Raw genomic sequence first — 22,710 nt, 5'->3', positions numbered from 1 at the left:
CTTTGGACAAACTTCCAGGCTATCGAATGTAGCCTGCCCACAGGGCAGAGTCTGGCAAACTCCCCGTGGCGTACCAAATATGCCAAATACCAGTAACAATGATGGGTCTCATTCTCCTAAAGAGCCTTGAATATAATCTCAGGGCTAGGTTGAAGGAGATGTTACTGGGGCCTGCTCGAGGCAATCGACGAATAACAGGATGATGAAATGAAATGAAAAAAATGAAATGAAATGTTTAATGCTGGAAATTCAACTTTGTTCCATTCAGAGGTGACAAATGATTTTTCCCAGGCTAGATGGGGGTGCACTCACGATAGTCAGACCCACACAGGTTATTTAAAGCAACAAACAATAAGCACTGACAATTCTGCCCACGCGGACAGATGGGGAGCGTTCCCTTCACACCCTGCAGTTCCTGATCCTCTCCGGAATCATTTGGCCCCATTGTCCTCTGCCATGGTAACACCCAATGCACATGCTGGCCTCCCGTCACCCTCTACATTTCCTCAGGTTGTCACCCCTCTCCCTATCATCCCCAACCCTGCAGCTGAGCTCCTAATGCCATGTCCTCCCCCACACCCAGATATGCTGTGACTGACTTCTCTCTGCTCCTTCCTCTTCCCGAGCACAGGAATCTGATATCCTTAGGCTTAATTTGCATCTGACTTCACTTTCCTCTTCTGTTAAGTCCATGACCCACAGTGGTTTCCTATATGAATCATTTACAAGATGTTAAAGACCTGGGAACAGGGTCAGAGAGAGGGAGCACATGGATTGAGCGCCCACTGCACACAGGAGGCCTGGGTTTGATCCCCGCTATCACATTGGCCCACAAAACACCACTGAAAGCAACTTCTGGTGAAGAGCTGGGTGTAGCCCCCAGAGCTCTGCTGGGTGTAGCCCCTCCAAAATAAATAAAACATGTTAAAGGACTTTGAAACTCTCCAGAGATCCATATCTCAAGGTACCTTATTTCTGGCATCATTTGATTTGTTTTTACTAATAAAAAAATTATTAAAATTCAATTTGATCAGATTTTGGTCATGGATGGCAATAAATATTATTCTTTTCCCTCCAAAGCCCTCTTGCCTGCCTGATCACCGAATTTTTTGCCCTTCTCGTTCTTATTTTTTTTTTTTAACACTTTCATCTTTTCTCTCAAGTACCATTGACAGCAATGAGGTCATTCTGTACTTTTGGTTCTATTAAAATTCATACTTTGGGCTAAATTCTGGCCTAATTTAAAAACTGCCATTGTGAATTCATGCTAATTAGCCTGAACCTCCAAAATCCCCCTCCAATTAAGCAAATGTAGATGTTACAATCTCTTCCAGTTATCTGGTGTTAATGTTAGGAGAGAAAAAAAGGAGTGTGGGGGGTGGGGGAGGCGGGCAAACATGATCTAAAAATCACTTGCCCCAAGATAGGATGATATTTTGTGATAAAATGATCTCTTTTCATTATTGTATTATGAGTGTGATCGTGGTCCAACTTCATACAACAAGCTGAGTGCCAACAGTTCTTCCTGTCTCCAAGGATTCCTTGGTCTCCACTTTAAGGATCTGTTGGTCTGTAGGGACTTTGTCCAAAGACAAGTCTGTGTAATTTGGACCAAATTTTACCAAGTTTCTTACCTCGGTTCCACACAGGAAGCATGTGATGTGGTGTGTTCTGAACTTTGCAGATTTCCTACCCCCCCTAATTTAGGGACCACAATGATGGTGCTCAGGGATTACTCCTGGTTCTGCGCTCAGGGGTAACTCCTGGCTGAGCCCTATGGGTTGGCTGCATGCAAGGCAAACATCCTACCCACTGTACTATGGCTCCAGGCCCCGGAACTTTGCAGTCTTAAACAGACTGAACTCTAAACTCTAAACTCTACTCTTTTGTGAATCTAAAGTTCTTTTGTCTACTAGCAATGATGGTTTCTCCATAGCCACTGGCACAGTGTTGAGGTGATTAGTACTTAACTGGCCCGGCAATTACTGGTATGGCTAGTGCTTTTTCTTGGTCATGGTGGTGGCTGTTGGGGTGCAGAGGGAGATTGGGTCACACTACCAGGGCTCAGGGGCTAGTCCTGGCTCCATACTCAGGAATGACCCCTGGTGATGCCCAGGGGACCCCATAAGTGGTGCCGGGGATTTGGAACGGGGGTGCTTGCAAGGGAAGTGCTTTCCCTCCTATATGACCTTCCCAGCCTGAGGTTCTGATGTTGCTGATCTCAGTTCTAATTTCTGACGCTGGAGGCAGAGGAGTGGATGAGACGATAAGAGGGGATGTAGGGGAAGTGGCACAGAGAGAAGGTAGCTGAATAAATAAATATATAAATAAAAGAGACGGAAATGGAGGAGAGCAGGAAGAAGACAACAACCCCCCCCCCCCACCCCCACTTCCCTGTCAAGGCCTTGCTCAAACCAAACTTTGAGGTATTTGGGATTGGGCCACACCCAGCAGACCACATGCTCAGGGCTACTCCTGGCTCTGTGCTCAGGAGCAATGGCTGGCGTTGCTGGGAATTCAAACCAGGAAAGCTGCATGCAAGCCAAGTGCCTTAACCCCTTTGCTGTTTCTGTGGCTCCTGAAATGTGCAAATTGGGTTTTGTTGTTGTTGTTGTTGTTGTTGTTTTCTCTTTGTGCCAGAGGCTGGGAAGAGGGAGGAGTGGAAAGCAAGTGTGTTATTACAAAAAAATTATTTATTTGGGGATAAGAGCAATAGTACTGTGGGTAGGATATCTGCCTTGTACATGGCTGACCTATGTTCAATTCTGGCATCCCATGTGGTCCCCTGAGCACTGGCAGGAGTGATCCCTGAGTGCAGAGGCAGGAGTAAGCCCTGAGCACCACTGAGTATGGCACAAAAACCAAATTTAAAAAAAAAGATGTATTCTTTAAAAATCATTTTTATGGTTTCTTTCTCTGGGGTGTGTGTGCGTGTGTGTGTGTGTGTGTGTGTGTGTGTGTGTGTGTGTGTGTGTGGTGTTGTGCTGGGCTGGAAGCCAGGGTCTTTGCCTGCAAGGCAAGCAAGCACTCCACCCATGGCCCTGATTGTTCTCTCCGCCCCCCCCTGGGAACCCGGGTGCCCTCACTTGCACCTCATCCAACAGCCCTTTCGAGGCTGTTGGGCCTCCAGGCTTCAATCCTCCTCCTGCCAATCAGACAGTTTCTGAGTGCCCTTTTCTCCAGGCCTCATCTGAGCCAGAGATTTGAGAAACTCCACCAGCGCCTGGATATTCGGGGGCACTGAAATGGATTGTTTCAGTGCTGGGGGTGAGGGGGGGTGGGAGTGGAGGGCAGGCAGCCAGGGAACAAAAAGAAACAGAACAAAGTTAAGGCCGGCTCTTAAGAGCAGATGCCCATCCATACCTGATGGTGCTCAGGACTTGCTCCTGGCTCTGCACTCAGCGATCACTCCTGGCAGCCTCGGGGGACCATATTGGTGCCAGGGATTGATCCTGGGTCAACCGCGTGCAAGGCAAGTGCCCTCCCCGCTGTGCTAGCAGATGCATTTGGGAGGGGGTGGGCAGAGGGAATGGTCTCTTCTTCAGGTGGCTGAGCTGCCCCTGGCCCCTTCCCTGTTTCTTTCTGTCTTTGTTTTGGTTTGGGGGTTAAGATCCTCAGAACTTCTTCCTCTGGGGTACACGGGGAGACTTTATGTGGTACTGGGAATCAGAGTGGGCTCGGCCCATGAAACACGAGTGCTTTATTCCCTCTACTTTTCTTCCTACCCTCCTTTCCAAACTGTGACAAACCTACCCATCATTCCCCACCCCACCCCACCCCCAACCATCCATAGCCAAGATGTGCCTCTGATGGGCTGGGAAGACATGTTTCTGGCTGGAACCCATTTGGTTTATTTGATGGTTTCTTCTTCGGTTTCTTTGTTTGTGGGGCACCCCAAGCAGTGAGCAGGGATTCTGTGCTCAGGAGTCATTCCTGCTCAGGGGGACCCTGTGTGGTGCTAGGGATGACTCAGGGTTGGCCAGATACACGGCAAATGCCTTCTCCACTGTACTATCACTCTAGCCCTGGTTTCTTCATTTTCTTTTCTTTTTTTTTCTATTTATTTATTTAGTTTTTTGGGTTACACCCAGCAATGCTCAGGGGTTACTGGTTTTGCACTATGGAACTACTCCTGGCGGTGCTGAGGGGACCATATGGCCGCGTGCAAGGCAAACGCCCTCTGCACAGTACTAGGGCTCTTTGTGTGCTTTTCCATAGCCTCCAAGTCTGGACGAGAAGTAAAGCGAGTGGAAGGTGGTTGTTCTTAGGTGGAACTTGGAGTCTTGGAGTCCAGGCAAGGTCAGGTGACCAGAGGGGATCCCCAAGCTCGCTTCCTCTGCTTCTTCGTGGAGATGATGTAGAGTTTGGCCCAAGTTGGAGCCAGGAGGGCCAGAGTGATAGTCCAATAGTTAGGGTGCTTGCCTTGCACACAGTCGACCAGGGTTCCAGCACCAGCATCCTGCCAGGATGAGCACCGCTGGGTGTGGCCCCCAAACCCAAATAACACCCCGAAAACCCCCAACGGGCCTCAGGGTTGCCGGGTCAGTAGATGAAGGTGATCACGTAGCTTTGGTTGCCCGGCACAGGACCCAGCGTGTTCAGGAGGGAGAGGCGCGGAAAGCCGTCGGCGGGGCCGGCCACGTTCTCCACGCTGAAGGACTTCAAGGCCGAGTCCCGGTTGAACAGGGCCGTGTCCAGGAAGGAGATGGACAGGCAGGCGGCCGGCCAGGTCCCAGGGGCGGCGTGCGCTAGCAGCAAGCTCTGCTCGGGGGAAGGCCGGGGCGCGCCCACGCGCAGCCGTCGCAGGCCGCACACGGCCAGGTAGCGCGTGGGGAGCCCGCGCGGGCCGCACAGCGCCAGCTTCAGGTCCCCGACGCGCGTGAAGTTGAGCAGCGCGCCCAGCGCCGCCGCGTCCGTGAACCAGATGGTCAGGCGGCCAGAGTAGCTGCCTCGCTCGGCCGCCAGCGGCAGCGCGCTATGGCAGCTGCACAGCAGGTTGGCCAGGCTGTAGTCGCAGTCCCGCACGTCGGCCGAGCAGCTGCAGTTGCGGAGGGAGTTTTCCCGGCTGAGGATGAGGGTGCTGTTGGCCTGCGCCCCCGCGGGCAGCGCCAGCGCGCCCAGCGCGCCCAGCGCGCCCAGCAGCAGCAGGCTGCGGCCGGCAGGGGGCGCCATCCTCCGCGGGCGGGGGCGCCACGTCCCGAGCACACACCTGCAAACAAACAAACCAATCAACCAAAAAAGAAAAAAAAAGAAAAAAACGGGCTGGAGAGAGAGCACTTGCCTCTGGCACGGGGCCTAGAGGGCTTCTATCCCCCTCCCCAACTCCCCCCACCCTGAGCTTCTGGCCCCTGAGTGCTGAGCACTGTTGGGTGGGGCCTCAAGCAAGCAAGCAAACAAACAAAAGTTGTGACCTCAAACATGCCAGCAAGCAAACAAACGAAAGTTGTGAATACCGCAGGTTTTCCAAAGGAGCAGCTTTAGGAAACAAGATATCCCTCCCCTCCCCCCCCTCCCCCCACATACATATATATACACACACACACACACACACACACAAATGACCTCATGTCAACTTTTCCCTCTAGGGAAGTCAGGTGGTGCTTGGCACCCAAGTGCAGGAGGAAAAATAAACAGCTTTTTTTTTCTCTCCCCCCCAGCCTCCTTCTCTGGAGAGGTAGCAGGGAGACAGCTCGCAGCACTCTGCCCTCCCCGCAATGTGCCCTTGAAGGCTTTCGACTCCCCCTGATGTGTGCTGGCAGTGAGGCAGACATGGCAAGAAAGAAGCAGATGCCCGAAGGAAGCCCTAGACTGTGTCTTGCCTTGGGCAGGGATCTGGAGAGATCAATCAGAGCCTGCACACATCCTGCAATTAGCCCTGGGCCTCTAGACAGATGCCTTTCCTTCCTCCCCCTCCCCCCCCTTTGCTATCTTGTTTCCTGGAGTCCAGGAGCCAAACAGTTCCCAGCCGGATTCAGCTACCTGGTCCATAGCACAGCAGGAATACCAGCGACCATGGAATTACTGGTGACTGTTAATTTCTAACTAGACAAACATTCCCCCCTGGAGCACATGCATCTGTATATAGGTCCAGCCATACCTTATTTGGTTTCCTACAAATATTCAGTAGCAGAATTGATTTTGATGGTGTGAGTTGCCGATGAAGAGACACACACTGATCAATCCCATCATCCTCCAACCTCCAGAACCCATCGTGGTTAATCTACCCCCATCATCTTGGTTAATCTATTTCATCAACTTGGTTAAACAAAGGTCATGAGTTAATGGGATTAGTTCATTTATGGTTGGACTCCCAGCACTGCTGAATGCACCCAGGTAGGTGGGAATGCATGTGGAGTTAAATTTTTCAATTAAAAAAAATAGTTTGGGGATTTGGAGCAGTGCTCAGGGCTCCTCCTGGCTCTGTTCTCAGGAGTCACTTCCTAGCAGTGCTCGGAGGACCGTAGGCAGGTGTTGGGGATTAAATCCCAGGCAGCCCCACACAAGTCTAGTGCCTTATCTGCTGTCTCTAGCCCTGCAAACCTAGTTGTAAAGATTACAGGAGGCTCAAAGATGCTCAGGTGTAAAGGACTTGCCTGCTTGTGAAGCAGAGAGTATATATTTATTTGGTGGGAACAGGACCCTCCAAAGTAGTGCTCAGGAGGCCCTGGATTTGAGCTATGATTCTCAGCCAGCAAGGCCACTGGGTCAATGGAAGGACAGGAGGGTACGAGGGGCTCTCCGGTACTGGGAGTGGCCTGGGGCCAATACAGGAGGGTGTGAGGCTGCTGGTGCCCTGTGGTACTGGGGCCCGGCAATGCCAGAGATCCGCGTGGTGCTGGGGATCCAGTCTGGGTCCTGTGCTTGTCCTCTGTACTATCTCCAGGTCCCCGGAGCCTGGGCCATGCATACAGCTCTCCCAGCTGGGATGCTGGTTGGAAACACCAAGGAGGCAGAATCTCCTGCCCCTGCGCCGGGCTGTCTTCACTGGGGCACCTCGAAGTGGGGCAGGTTGAGTTTCCCTCCCCACCCCAAGCAGAACCCCGGCAGCTAAAAACCTCCAGAACCAAGCCACAGCCATGCTCAAGGCCACTCTCCATATGTGTGGATGAGCCTCACCCATGAGGAACCAGCAGAGAAACCCAAGTATGCAGGACCCGGGGCTGAGATCTCCAAGCCTGCTCGGATAGGGACTGGACCTCCTCCACCCAGCATCCCAGTTTTCCAGTAGCTTGGCAGTCACACCCACAAACTGCTCCCCAGTGCCACATAATCTCATCAACGGCCAAGATCTAGAGACTATAAAATAAAGCTCCAGGAAGTCCTCTTATACTCTAGCCCACTGATGTACCTAAAGTAGCACACATTTGTTTGGCTTTAACATACTTGCTTGTATTCTCTTATATACGGGCTTAAATGGCCGCAGAATGAAATACGACAACCCTCACACACTTCCCTCTTATTGTGGTGGGAAGATGCTCGCCGGTGGTGTGGGTGTTTGAGTATTCTCTGTAACGAACTGTTGTGAACTACTTTATGAAAATAAAATGTATAAAAATCACAAAATAAATAAATACGAGAGAGAGAGAGAGGGAGGGAGGGAGGGAGAGAGAGAGAGAGAGAGAGAGAGAGAGAGAGAGAGAGAAACACCAGAGTGGCTAAAAAAAAAGTGCTGAGGACAGGATCCAGCACAGCGCTTAGGGTGTGGGCATGCACTCAGCTGAGGTTTGGTTCCTAGCACCATATGGCCCTTGAATACATCAGAGTGTAGCTTTCAGGCCCCTGGTGCTACCGGAGGGAGTTGGGGCATGGTGGAGGGTTAATCCCGGGAACCCCAGGGTCTGAGCAACACTTACTGCCTGCCACCCAGGTGTTCCCCAAATGTGGCGGGGACCCCTAGCCTCCTGAGGACCACTTGAAAGACTATTCCTTGAAAAAATAAAAACCAAAAAAATCCCTGGGCGGGAGAGATAGCACGTGAGTGACCCCAGTCAAACCCCCAGCACAACATAGGGTCCCCTGACTAGCAGGAGGGATCCCTGAGCGCAGAGTCAGGAGTAAACCCGGAGCACAGCTGAGTGTGGCCTCCAAACATAAAAAAAAAAAACCCACAACAAACCAGAAAGCCGAAGCAAGATCCCAACACAAACCAAAAACCAAAAAGAAAAACCCCAAAAAACCCAAAGCCCAAAATAAACCCCAACAAAACCTCAAAAATAAATTTAAAAAAAAGCCCCCAACATCCAAAATCAAAGCACAACACATTCAATTTCTGGTGTCATCACATGCAAAGAGACAGAGAGACACATCCCCACCTATCAATGAGGAGAAAATAAGTTAATATTTCATATTAAGACTCGTATTCAACCTGTGGGAAAGAACCCAGCAGGCCTGGCAGATCTCAGACACACAGACTTCTTTCATGGTGTGATTTTTATGGGGTGATGATGAAATAGAGTACCAGATTCTAGTGATGCAAAAATAACCCAATTCCCCTGAGCTGCCAGATGGCTGGAGAGAGAGAGAGAGAGAGAGAGAGAGAGAGACAGAGAGACAGAGAGAGACAGAGAGAGAGAGAGACAGAGAGAGAGAGACAGAGAGACAGAGAGAGACACAGAGAGAGAGAGAGACAGACAGACAGACATACATACAGACAGAGAGACAGAGAGAGAGAGACAGAGAGAGAGCGCTAAAACTGTGCAATTCCATTGCCTGGGTCTCTGGCATGAGTTTTGGAAGGTGCATCAGGACAAGGAGAGTCCAGAGGGATAACCAGTTTCCCCTGAGGGCTAGGGACAATCCTTGGAAGGGTCAGGTCAGAGGTAAACATGTATCCAAATAGGAGTTGTTGGCAGGAAAGGGGACAGACAAGCTGGTGAGACTTAGGGTCCAAGTTGAGGCCATGAGGTATAATGCCAGGCAGTGAGAAATCAGGGGAAATGGAAGAAAGAATAAAAAGTGCGTGCGTGAGTGCGTGAGTGTGTGTGTGTGTGTGTGTGTGTGTGTGTGTGTGTGTGTGTGTGTGTAAATGGGCAGGGAGGCCCATCAGAAGAGAGTTCAGAGAGATTCTATTTTGGGGGTGAGGGTTGGGGATATCATACCCAGCAGTGCTCCAGGTTTACTCTTGGCTCTTGCATTCAGGGATCACTGCTGGCAGAGTTTGGGGAACCCCCAAGGGACGCCCAGAAATGCACCCCAGGTTGGCTGCGTGCAAGGCCAAACAACCTACCTGCTGTACTATCCCTGCAGCCTCTGAAGCAGAGATTCTAAATCAGTGCAGGCAGTTAAACTTGAGCAGAAGGCGCGATCTCGGGGTTCACAGCTGCCGGAGCATCGTTCATTCATTCAGCAACCACCTGGTGGAAAATTCGAGGCGTTATCAGACTCTTGGCGACCCAGAGGGATACGTGTGCCCAGAATCCCACAGTGAGCTTCTGGGCTGCTGGATCTGATGAGCTTTGGGAACAGAGAGAGACGCCGCCAGGGTGGAGCGGAAGGCAGCAGAGGCAGGAGACGGGAGACGGGAGACGCACCCCACGGGCTGTGCCAAGCGTGTGGCAGAAGAGACACAGCTGACGCAGATGTGGATCCTGCCATCCAAGGGCTCAGCCACAGAAGGTCCAGGGCAGTGGGCAGGTCAGGGCTCTCTGTGGAGCCAACACTGTGGGGCAGTGAGGACCAGCTCCACCCCGGGCAGGGGATGGAGGGGGGGGGGTGCGGGAGGGGGGGGTGACGAGGTAAGCCACTTGCTCGCTGTGTGTTTACTTTGCAGTTGGCCTGGGTTTTTCTTAAAGGATTACTCATTGGTTCATTTTGTAATAAAAGACAGGGCTTGGAGGAACCCGCCAAGCCAGAATTCCTCCCGAACAACAAAAGGCTGAGCAGCTTCACGTTGGACTCAGCCAGCGGTGCTGGTTCTGATCCCCGAGAAGGCACAGAGGGCCCAGAGCAAGACCGTTTCAGGCCATCATCAGTCAGCCCAGATTCCAGGTGTGGATTTTTGAGAGCTTTGTGTTCGCGTCCCTCTTGCCATCCCTGTCCCGGGAATGGCTGTCCTCCATCTCTCTGGCCTATGCTGATCTCAGCCTGAGAAGGAAGGGGAAAGGACCCTCTGTGACCCCCAAAACCTAGGTGGGGGGGGAAGCAGGAGACAGCGTTGGGCAGGCCTTACTCTTGTGAAGAACTCTGAGGAGTCTGCGCAGAGCAGAGCTATCGAGGGGAGAAAGCCGTGATCTCCAGGACCAGGACCCCTCGGAGCTGGATGTCATCACTGTCATTCCCAAGCGCTTCCCCCATGCTGCCGAAATCCCCACCCAGAGCCAGCACAGATACCCACGTGGAACACACTGCCTTAATTACACCAGCAGCCCCAGCTGAGTTCATGCTCTAGAAACTGGGCCCAGAACAAAGACGAGAGCTCCATTTCTTAGATTCTGATGACACATGGGATACCTGCAACGAGCAGGAGAAACAGAAATTCCTAAGCAGGTTATCTTGAGAAGCGGGGCCTGGACCCCTTCAGGGCCAGGAGCCCACTAGGAGGATGCTCCCAGCTGCCAAGTTTGCAGTGACCGAGACCCGCTCAAGGCCATCCCAAATGCTTTCAGTGCGCATGTCTCCCGACCTCAGCTGCCCTTTTCCGCTCCTGCTCCCTGGCATTAGCCTGCTGGAAGTGTGGGCAGGAGTCTAGTTCCCTCCTCACCAGTAGCTGGGGTCCAGGTGGACCCTGGGTGGTGACCTTTGACCTTTGAACAGCAGGGTTCCCAAAGACCCCATGTAGGGGAGCCAGAGGGCTGGGCTTCTCCAAGAACACAGTTCATGGGATTCCCTCCAAGAGGCCAACGATGCATTTTCTTCCTTGTGTTTTACCGTTAATTCTCTTTCTTTCTAGGCTTGAGAAAGAGGCTGGTGGACACCCTCATTCTACTAGCTGACACAGAAAACTTTACCTCTGTGCTGGCAGATTCAGTGGGAAGTGCTCCTTCCTGCACCCCTACTGGCCCCTAATGTCAGTTTCTCTGTGCCACTTTTTTGGAAAGAAGCAAGATAGTTTCACTGAATGAAATTTGCTTCAAAAGATGTGCTGGGGGACGGGAGAGAAAGAGAGAGAAGTATGTGTTCAGGAGAGAGAACACAGGCTTCTCCAGCATGGAAAAAGCCAGCAGAGAGACACAGAGATAAACAAGCAAGATACGTGTTCTGAGAGAACAAGGCCTTGAAGAACAAACCAATTTGGGTTTTTAAAATGCATTATTATTGGGGCCAGAGCGATAGTACAACGGGCAGGACATTTGCCTTTCATGTGGTCGACCCAGGTTTGATCCCCGGCATCCTATATAGTCCCCCAAACCTTCAGGAGTGATCCCTGAGTACAGAGCCAAGAGTAAGCCTTGCGCACAGTGGGTATACCCCCCAAGTACTGTAGCACTGTCCTCTGGTTGTTCATCAGTTTGCTTGAGCAGGCACCAGTAATGTCTCCATTGTGAGACTTGTTACTGTTTTTGGCATATCGAATACATCACGGGTAGCTTGCCAGGCTTTGCCGTGCGGGTGGGATACTCTCGGTAGCTTGCTGGGCTCTCCGAGAGGGGCAGAGGAATTGAACCTGGGTCGGCCACATGCAAGGCAAACACCCTACCCACTGTGCTACCGCTCCAGCTCCCAAATAATAGTAATTAATAATTAATATTATTATTAGTCTCCCAAGCAGTACCCAAGGCCCATCCTGGCACTTCTCAGCCAACTGGGCTGCAATTCAGTGCAAAGATCCAAGGCTGCAGTGGTCCTGAGGCTCTGCAGTGCTGGACAGCTCTCCAGGGCTATCTCTAGAGATGTTTGGGGACCAAGAAGTGCCATAGATAAAATAGGGTTTGCTCCAGGCACCTTAACCCATGTGCCATCTCTCAGGTCCCCTGAGTTTTAAAAATACCAGTACGTGGAGCTGAAGAGATAGTCCAGTAGGTAGGGTGCTTTGCCTTGTACACAACCGAGAGGGGTTTAATCCCTGGCACCCCATATAGTGTCCTGAGTCCCACTAGCTGTGATCGCTGGGCAGAGAGCCAGGAGTAAGCCCTGAACATAGCTGTGGCCCCCAAACATACAAAATAAAAGAAATAAAATTCTGGTCCTGCCAGTCAGCAGCATAGATAATTTTCCTTTTTTTTTTTTTTTTTTTTTTTTTTTAAATTCTCACTCAGACAGCAACAGTTCCCAGGGCTCTGATGAGTCTCTCAGGAACCCTAGAGTGTGAAACAACTGCTCTGTATGAGGTTGAGGATGCAAGCTTTCCTCACTGGTAGGGTGTTTACCTTGCACATGGCCGACCCAGGTTCAATTCCTCCGCCCCTCAAAGCTTGCCAGGCTTTGCTGTGCAGGCGAGATACTCTCAATAGCTTGTCACGCTCTCCGAGAGGGGTGGAGGAATCGAACCCAGGTCAGCAGCGTGCAAGGCAAACGCCCTATCCGCTATGCTATCACTCTGGCCCATTGCTATCGCTCCGGTCCATACTTCAAATACAAAGCAGTACAAATATGAAGTTTAGAATTACCAGAAAGTTTTGGCTTGTAAGTAATCAAGACTAACTTGGGGAACTGTGACAATGAGAAGTAAAATACAAAGGAAAGGTTAAAGATAAATTTTACCTAAATAAGAGATGCTAGCAAAGGCATGGGGCTGGAGCAATAGCACAGATGGTAGGGCGTTTGCCTTGCACACAGCCAACATGGCTGACCCAAGTTTGATTCCTCCGTCCCTCTCAAAGAGCCTGGAAAGCTACCGAGAGTGTCTTGCCCGCACAGCAAAGCCTGGCAAGCTACCGTGACGTATTCAATATGCCAAACACAGTAACAACAAGTCTCAAAATGGAGACGTTACTGAGCCCGCTCAAGCAAATCAATGAACAATGGGAGGACTGTGACAGTGACAGCAAGGGCATGTTAAACTTCTCTGGGAGGAATAAAGGGGGTAATTCATTCATGAAGTCTAAAGTACTTAGGGTTACTATCCAACACAAAGGAAAGGTTGAAGATAGACTTTAACCAAATTAGGGATGTTAGCATGGGCATGGAAAACTTCTCTGGGAAGAGGAAAGCGGCAATTCACCAGTGAAGCCTAAAACACTTAGGGTTGATACCCAACAGAGAGGAACTGGGGAACATCACTGGCAGAAAGGCAAAATAAACAACAGTAGCAGCCTGCGAGCGCCTTAGCCTGAGTGTCGCCATCTTATCGGCCTAGGTACTAACAAACACAGGGCACCCCTTTGAGAAAATACACCCCACGGATCTTGGTCTTATTTTGCTATATGTATCCACAATTCTGAAGCGCCCCCTTTTCTGGCCCCCCTCTCATTTCTACCCCTCTAAGGAAGCTCTCGGACATCTTGCCAGCTAGGGCACTGCATGTGTAGGCAATTCATGACTTCATTTTTATTTATTTTTTGCTTTTTGGGTCATATCCAGTGACGCTCAGAGGTTACTCCTGGTTCTGCACTCAGAAATTACTCCTGGCGGTGCTTGGGGGACCATATGGTATGGCAGGGATCGAACCAGGGTCAGCCTCGTGCAAGGCAAACACCCTACTGGCTGTACTATCGCTCCGGCTCCAGATTCCTGATTTCAAAGGAGATTCTTGGGGACAGCCAACATGGGCTTTCTTTTGCCTTTCACCCCAGTGATACAGCTCAATTTTTTTTTTTTTCTGGAGATGGTTTGCTCTATGCTGGGCAACTCATTTTATTCACCCTGTTCTTCTCTCTACATGCTTATCTCCTCTTGAAATTAAAAAAAGGAAAAAATCAGCTGCCGGGCCAGAGAGGTAGTACAGTGGTTAAGGCTCTTGCCTGGCATGTAGCTATGACTGCAACGATGCCTTCATCCCAGCCATCACGTTTGGTCCCAAGCACCACCAGTTGTGACCCCTGAGCCCAGAGTCAGCAGTGGCCTCTGAGCTCCACCAGCAGAAGCCCAAACAATAAAATCATCTCCAGCTTCAAAATTCCATTGACTTCTGAATAGCCATGAGCAATGGCTTAAGGATTTCCTATGGCTGAAAGGATTTGGAGAATGCCCAGCTATCCTCAATCCTGTTTTGTCTTTTGTTTAGAAAACTATACATGTCAAAACTCTTATTATTTAAATGTTGTTTGTTTGGAGACCACACCCAGCAGTGCTCAGAGATCACTCCTAGCGACAATATAGGGATGGAAGGGACCATTTCAGGATCAAACTTGGGTCAACTGCATGCAAGGCAGGAGCCCTACTGGCCGTGCTCTCTCTCCGACCCCATAACTCTCAATCTTCACATTCATTCAAATCTGTGTTGGGGCGGAGGTGCAAAGGCTTCCCCCTCACTGACTGTCTCCCTGCTTGTCATATCTTCCTCCGAGCTTCCTACAATATCTTCCTCCTAATGAGTCCAGTTCAGAACATTCCTTTGGGGGCCAAGTGTAAACATTATCTGAATGTTGGGTGTAATCCTAGATTGGGAAGGAATCTGTGTGGGATTTGTTCGGGAGCCAGCGAAGTCTGTGTCTGGTCAATCCAGAAGGCGTTGCTTTGCTGCCGCTCGTTGGGAGGAATACGCTGTGCTATCAAAAAAAAAATTTTTTTTTCAGGGTGCCAAACGCAAATGATATTATTGACCTGATTCTGCATGAAAAGTGCAGAGGCATGTTTTGAGGCTTTAAAGGCTCATGTATCCCACATGCAGACAGTTTTCGGCATCTTGGTGGACCAACAGTGTCCAAGTGTCTATTTGGGTTACATAACATTGTTCTTTGTGTCTTACAACCTTAGGAATGGCAGAACTGCCTTGGGTCCCCAATCTGCCGGCTTCTCCCCCACTCCCTTGGCACAATACTGGACTTCAACACAAGCTTCGCAGTGTGTGTCTGTGTGTGTGTGTGTGTGTGTGTGTGTGTGTGTAGGGGTCATGTGACTCCAGCAATGAAATGTGGTGGCTGGGCTCCAGGGTTCTGAGAGATGACAGAACTAGAAAGACTGAGTGTCTAGTCTCCAGACCATGCAGAGCAGGAGATATTAGACCATTATCAGGGGGCACAGGGCTCTCCCCCTTTCAAAGTCACTGATGATTTGAAGTTGGTTCCAGCAGTGAGCCAGCCCTGGTGGAGGGAGCAGGTGAGTGATGGTCATTTTGGCAATGGATATACCCTTTTTCCTCAAAGACAGCGAGAAGCAAACCTTTGGTGCACGCCAACAGGGGTCAAATAACAGCATCCACAATGGCATCCAAGGCGGGAAATAGAAGAACTATGATGATATTGCCTCTGCCCTTGAGAAACTTGATATCCGCCCCAGAAACATAGCTCTTTTTTTCTTTATTATGGGGATGCGGGGAGGAGAGATTTGAATCCCACCCAGCAGTGCTCAGGGCTTAGTGCAGGCTGTGTAGATCAGGAATGATTCTTGGCAGTGCTTAGGATCATAGGGGCTGCCAGGGATTAAACCGAGGTGAGCTGCAAACAAGCCAAATGCCTTTCCTCCCGTACTAGCCTCCAGCCCCAGGAACTAAGCTCTTCCTGCAGGGAACTCGCCCAGAGCCTACAGCAGGTTGAGGTCGCCTCATGCCAGTAACCACAGAAGGCCAAGTGCAGGAAGGAAGGAAGGAAGAAAGGAAGGAAGGAAGGAAGGAAGGAAGGAAGGAAGGAAGGAAGGGAAGGAAGGAAGGAGGGAAGGAGAAAGTTGTCCAAACGGGGTGCCTGTAGGCTAGGGCAAGAGGAGAAGGGAGACTGCAGAGGAGAGAGGGGCTCCTTAAGCAGATCTCAAAGACTAGAGACCTGAGGCTGGAAATATCACCCGCCAGGGTTCCACAGGCCCTTGGGGCAAAGCTGAAAAGGTTGGGTTCTAGACTCCACTGAACTTCATCCTAGCCACAAAAACTTTGAAAAAATAAGGCTGGAGAGATGGGACACAGGGTAAGGAGTGTGAAAGACAATATTTTTGAAATAATATAATTTGAGACTGACACCCAAGGACAGTAGACACAAGGACCAAGAATATTGCCCCATGGTTGGAAGCCTGTCTCATGAGCAAGGGGAGAAGGCAGCTGGGATAGAGAAGGGATCACTAAGTCAATGATGGTTGGAGGGATCGCTCGGGATGGGAGGTATGCGCTGAAAGTAGAAAAAGAACCAAATGTGATACTAGTCTCTCAAGTGTCTGTATTGCAAACCATCATGCTCAAAATAGAGAGAGTATGGGGAAAGTGTTTGCCATGGAGGCATTTGGGAGGGTTGGAAAGGAGGGGGTATACTGAGGAGATTGGTGGTAGAGAATGTGCACTGGCGGAGGGATGGGTGTTCAATTATTGTATGGCTGAAACTCAAACATGAACATCCTGTAACTATATCTCACGGTGATTCAACAATAACAACAAAAAGACTTTTCCTTTTGTGGGCCTGTATCTCAGACCCCTGCTCAAACCCCTGGGAAGGAACGGGGCATAAAAGAAGCAGGGGTTTGCCAACAGGCAGCCTGAGAAAGCAATCATAAGCCCATTCTTCACCTCCCCAGGGTGGCATGGAGCACTGCCATTTTAATTTAGTTTTTGTTTGGGGCCCACACCTAGCTGTGCTCAGGGCTTACTCCTGACTCTGTGCTCAGGGATCACTCCTGCTGGGGCTCACAGGACCACAGATGGTGCCGGGGATCGAACCTGGTTGGCAGCAGGCAAGGCCAGCAACTTAATCCCTGGACTGTGTCACTGGCCTGGAACCCAGTTCCCAATCAGTCACCATTTGTTCTCTTGGAGTCAAGAGTCTACCGAAACCGGCTCTGGGCTAGTTGCCCACCGTCTTGCCCATCCTCTGGGTCCTCTTGTGCCTGCACGTGAATTCCCTGGTCCCACTCCTTGTGTGTACTCTCCAGATAAACATTCACTCTCTCTGGGGAGTCACTCATCCCTTGGCCAATGAAAAGCCTCACGGGGATGTCCAGAAGACAGGAACAGAGTTTGTTCTAAGTCCTCAAGGAGTGCCTTGGGTTTGGATGGGGCTTCCACTGAATCTGCAAAGTGTCCTGGGCAGGATGGTCACTGGGCAGGTGACAGTGTGAATAAGTGAACTGAAGTAAGTCAGAGGGAGGACAAATGGAGGCTGATTTCATTCATCTGCAGAAGAAAGAGAGAGAGAGAGAGAGAGAGAGAGAGAGAGCTCTAAGGAATAGACAGGATTGAGCAATGGTCAACCCTTGACCATGGATTACAAAACTCATTCATGGCCAGTGCAGAAAGGGGTGGGAGAGGAAAGGGTCAGACCAGAGGTGACATTAAGGACAGTGATGAATTGGACTAGGACGGTGATAGATGGAAATGGCCACTCTAGACAAGAGCTGAGAGCTAAAATTAGGTAAGGGGATAAACATAAAAAAACCTTTCAGTACCTGTATTGCAAACCATAATGTCCAAAAGGAAAGAGAGAAAAAGGGGAGAGAAAGAGAGAGAGATGAGAGAGAGAGACAGAGAGAGAAAGAGAGAGAGAAGTGCCTGCCACAGAGGGAGGCAGAGGTGAGGGGTTGGCAGGAAGGAAACTAGAGGTGCTGGTGATGGGAAATTTACAGTGGTGAAGAAATGGGGGCTGGAATATTGTATGACTGAAACCCAGTCTGAACAACTTTGTGACTGTGTATCTCAAGGTGATTCAATGTTTTAAAAAATTTTCTTGAAAAAAGGATGGTGGTGGTGGGGTGAAGTCACTTTGTCCCTCAAGACCATATATTTAACACTATTAGAACCATATTATCGGGGCTGGAGGGATAGCACAGCGGGTAGGGTGTTTGCCTTGCACGCGGCTGACCTGTGTTTGATTCCCGGATTCCCATATGGTCCCCCAAGCACCACCAGGAGTAATTCCTGAGTGCAGAACCAGGAGTAACCCCTGAGTGTCGCCGGGTGTGACCCACCCAAAAAAATTTTTAAAAAAAAGAACCATATTATCTAAATGATAACAAAATATTAAAGGATGAGAAAGGATTGCCTTGAGTATAGTAGATCCCAATTTGATCCCTGGTAGCCTATTCACTGCTAGGTGTAAACCCTAAGCACTGCTGGCTGTGGCCCCCAAAGCATAAAATGAAATTAATAAAAAAATTTTAATTAAGGGCCAGAGAGCTAGTACAGCAGGTAGTATACTTGTCTTGCACTCAGTTGATCTGGGTACGATCCCTGACATCCCAGATGGTCCCCTGAGCCTGCCAGGAATGATCCCTGAACACAGAGCCAGGAGTAGTACCTGATCAGCGGCTGGTCAAGGCTTGAGCATTGTTGGGCAGGACCCCAAAACCCAAATAAATAAATAAAAATATAAAAAGAATTTTAACCATAAGGAAAAGAAAAGAAAAGGAAAAAAAAGACATCTCCACTTAAAGCCTTTTCTCTCCCCCAATATACTTCTAGAAACATAATAAGAATTAAATAGAAAGGAAGGGCCGGAGAGATTGTACAGGAAGGCACGTGCTTTGCTCGTGATGGACCTGATTAGAGATACAGCACCACGTACGGTCTCTTGAATTCTGCCAGGAACATTCCTTGAGCACAGCGTCAGGAATAAACCCTGAGCAGTGTTGGGTGCGATTCCAAAACAGAACCAAACCGAAATAGAAGTATAGAAAAAGTGATGGGAAGGAAGGGGGTGTGGGCTTTTCTGTCTGGCATACTGGCATCCTGGAATCCAGGGTTACTGATCTCAAGTTCAGCTCCTACCAAATTCAGCCTGTGGGATCCTCCTTCCCTAAAAGTAAGGGGGTAGGGGATGGGGCCAGGGCTGGCGGGTGTGGGGTTGCTCTTGGGTTTGGTGGATGGAATTTCAACCAAGCAGGGAATTTGGGTGCAGCACCTAGGAAAGTTCTTCTTTCTTCTTTCTTTTTCTTTCTTTCTTTCTTTCTTTCTTTCTTTCTTTCTTTCTTTCTTTCTCTTTCTTTTTTCTCTTCTTCTTCTTCTTCTTCTTCTTCTTCCTCTTCTTCCTCTTCTTCTTCCTCCTCCCCCTCCTCCTCCTCCTCCTCCTCCTCCTCTTTCTCCTCCTCCTCCTCCTTTTCCTCCTCCTCCTCCTCCTCCTCCTCCTCCTTTTCCTCCTCCTCCTCCTCCTCCTCCTCTTCCTCCTCCTCTTCCTCCTCCTCCTTCTTCTTCTTCTTTTTGCCACACCTGGTGATGCTCAAGGATTACTCCTGGCCCTGTGCTCAGGGATCATTCCTGGCAATGCTCAGGGAACCATATTGGATGCTGAGGATCGAACTTGGGTTGTGCAAGGCAAGCTCCCTACCCCCTGTACTATTGCTCCGGCCCCTGGGAAAGTTCTTTGAGAAAAATAACTTGGAGCCTTCTCCCTCTCTCCCACTTTGCTCTGGCTCTGTTGCCCTAGCACAAGCCAGGAAGCAGGTGGGGGGCGAGAGAGAAGCAGTGGCGTCTGCCCAGGGCATCTTACCTGGGTACCTCAGCTCCTGTGGGCTCTTGCATGGCCATCATCATCATCATCATCATCATTCCTTCCTCACATTCCACAGCACCAGCCCCATCCGCAGGTGTCTGGCCCTTCCCAGCAGCCGGTCTGAAGTCAGTGCTGTGTGGGAAGCATCACCCCTGGAAGAGTCCCCAGCGTTCAGAGAGGGCACAGGGAGAAGCAGGACACGGAGACCAAAAGAGATTCAAGGAATAGAAATTTGGGCTGATGGACAAGGCAGCACCCTGAAGGATTGCCAACCTCAGCTCTTTCACCCCTGCCAGCAAGAAGAAGGGAGGCGGAGCTGGGGGCGGCAAAGTCACTGTAAATTGGAATTTAGCAACATGCCAAGCCAGCCAATGAGGGAGCGTGGTGGAAGGTGTGAGGGGATGCGCTGGAGGCCAGCAGGAGCCTGCCCAGGTCAGCCCTGTCTGCAGGGCTCGGGGGAGCAGGAGGATGTAGGGCCAGCAGATAGTACCTGACAGGCAGACGGTCAGGCTGCCTCAGCACTGAGGGGTGCGACTAGGACACCCTGACCACCACTGGGGCCAGATCCAGGCGCTGGAGCTATGATACAGCAGATCAGGTATCTGCCTTGCACGTGACTGATCCTGGTTGGATCCCTGACATCCCATACGGTCCCCTGATCTCACCAGGAATGGTCCCTGAACGCAGAGCCAGGAGTAAGCCTCAAACACAGCTGGGTGTAGCCCCCAAACAAAAATACAAGAGCAACAAAAGAAAACCTCCAGGGCTAGAATGATAGGACAGCAGGTAGGGCATTGGCCTTGCATATGGTCAACATGGATTTGATCTCCAGCACCCCAGATGGTCTCCCAGCAGCCCACCGGGAGGGATCCCTAAGTGAAGAGCCAGGAGTAAGTCCTGAGCATGGCACCTGAACAAAATTTCAAACTAAAGCAAAACCAAAAAAAAAAAAAAAAAAAAAAAGAAAGAAAGAAAGAAAAAGAACGAAAAGAAAACTGGTAAGAGGGAAGGAAGTGGGCAGAGCTGAATAGTAGCCCTGAGTAGCACAGCAGCTGCAAACAAGACTCACAGCTAACCTCAGAGCAGGCACTGCAGACCAGCATCTGTCACATGTGTTGACGATTAAGCAGTTTTTCAACTTCTCTATATCCAGGACCACTGCCCCAGAGCGTCTCAGAAACCACCACTTGACTCAATGACTTATTTCACTGTCTTTTTATTTCACACTCGGTGATGCTCAGGATTTATTCTTGGGTCTGTGCTCAGGGCTCACTCCTGCCAGTGCTAGGGGGACCCTCAGCAGTGCCTAGGCGCAGTCTAGTGTTGGCTGCATGCAAGGCCAAGGAGAACAGGCTTGAAAAACAACAAAGGATTATTTTTTTCCTTCCTGCATCATTTCTTTTCCTGGAACAGAATTACAAATGTCTCCCTGTAAATTCCGGAAAATGGGAGGCCTTGAAATTATTAGTGAACAAGTCTGGAGCGTGGAGATCATTGCGCAATCTCTGTTCCCACTAATTAAAATGTGTGTAACATGTTTTTAAAGAATGGTAGGCGTCCAGGTTGCCATCAAAAACAGGTTCTGGTTCCTTCCTGTGCCTGCCAGGGAGGGTGATGGACTGAAGTGTGGGCCCTAGCATGCCTGAGTCCCAATCCCACAGATGGTGACTGTCGTCGCCTTACGAAGCGCAAGGAGGCTGCTTGCACGGCTGAGGTTTCTGAGAGAAAGACTTCTCTGGGTTCCTTTAGTAAACTGGATGCAATCACAAGAGGGACATAAGCAGAGACAGAGGAGGAAACGGTGCACCAGGGTGGGAACTCGCTTTGCATGTGGCCCACTCAGGTTTGATCCCCTGGTCCCCAAAGGGTCCCCTAAACTTGCCAGGGGTGTTTCCTGAGTGCAGAGCCAGGGCTAAGCCCTGAGCACCACTGGGTGTGGTCCCAAAGCCAAAAGTGAACAAAAGAACTTTGGGCTGTGGGGTCTGCCCTGTCAGACGACAAACAGGGACACTGATGGTGTGTGTGTGTGTGGGGGGGGGGGGTGGAACACTGAGCCCCCTTAGTGCTGAGGGTGGCACAGCTCTGGTGCAATGAGGAAGGGGGTGTGGGCAGCACCATTGGGCCCTTCTTGGGGAAATACTGGGTAAGTCTCTTCTCGGCAGGCCAGAGAATCAGCTCGGGGACCCCATGGCAGACACAGGGACAGTCACTGACTACCCCGTGGACATGAAGAACAGAAGCATACAAAAGGCTCATTTGTGACAGCAAAGACCCATTTCTGTCCCAAGAATGCCTGGAGTGGGGCTGGAGCAATAGCACAGCAGGGAGGGCGTTTTCCTTGCACGGGGCCGACCTGGGTTCGATTCCCAGCATCGTGTATGGTCCCCCTAGCACCGCCAGAAGTAATTCCTGAGTGCAGAGCTAGGAGTAATCCCTGTGCATCACTGGGTGTGGCCCAAAAATGAAAATAAAATTTAAAAAAAGAATTCCCAGGGCAGGGGTTGCTGTCACATAGATAGTGGTAGGGTGGAGGCAAGACCCTAAGGGAGGTCCCTGAAAGCTCAGGCCCCAAACACAAGTTGCAAGTCCTATTTTAACAGCAGGATTCCTGCAATGATTGGTCAACTCACTGCTGTGAGATGAATTGAAAAACAAAAATGGATCACAGGGGCTGGGGGATGATTCAGTGACAAAAGCGCCTGTCTTGCAAACGTGAGGCACAGAGTTGGATCCCTGGAGCCTCCCCTTGGTGCCTAGCTTGGGTGGCTCTGCTATTGGGACCCTCTCAGCTAGGACAATGGTGTGAGTGCATGAGAGAAATGTGTTACCTCCTTCGAGATTACAACTGGAATGTGCTTAAGCGATACGGGTAAAGGGGACACCCCTCAGTATGCATTGTGTGTGTACCACGAGCAAGTGCACAAACCTCAGTGAGGCACAACCAAGTGAGGCACAACCCCGTGTGTGCGTGTGTCAGTGTATGTCTGTGTGTGTGTGAGATTCTTCCCAAAGCAACACCACCAACAGCAAATAGGGATAAGGGAAGGCCGTTTAAACCCCGACATTGGCTTCCGGGCTCAGAAACTTCTGGACTAAGATGATTGAGCGCCAGCTGAAAGAACAGCTGTCTGTTTTGGAAAGGGCTGGGCCCAGCTGCGCGGATTTCACCCACTGGAAGGCTGGCCAGAGGCAGAACCTCTCGCTGCTGCCGCTTCATGCCCATTGCACAGAGGTGGCAGGAACGTTTCTGTCGCTCAAAGGAGCGTGTGCACTT

The 22,710-nt window shown here is 50.5% G+C and overlaps 1 protein-coding gene across 1 annotated transcript in view; it reads right to left on the bottom strand.

Annotated features, from left to right (window-relative positions):
• Positions 1–4,338: 4,338 nt before the first annotated feature.
• The window catches only part of CUNH21orf62 (chromosome unknown C21orf62 homolog), a 29,566-nt gene continuing 11,194 nt past the window's right edge, over positions 4,339–22,710 (bottom strand). The window contains exon 2 of the mRNA XM_056109303.1: positions 4,339–5,209. Coding sequence (XP_055965278.1) covers positions 4,543–5,209 — 667 coding nt within the window. The 3' untranslated portion in view covers positions 4,339–4,542. The remainder of the gene's footprint in view (positions 5,210–22,710) is intronic.

Source organism: Sorex fumeus, unplaced genomic scaffold, assembly GCF_029834395.1.
Source record: "Sorex fumeus unplaced genomic scaffold, SorFum_2.1 ptg000265l, whole genome shotgun sequence".
Classification (NCBI taxonomy): Eukaryota; Metazoa; Chordata; class Mammalia; order Eulipotyphla; family Soricidae; genus Sorex; species Sorex fumeus.
Note: the sequence above shows the minus strand (reverse complement) of the source record. Positions and strands in the feature narration are given on the sequence as shown.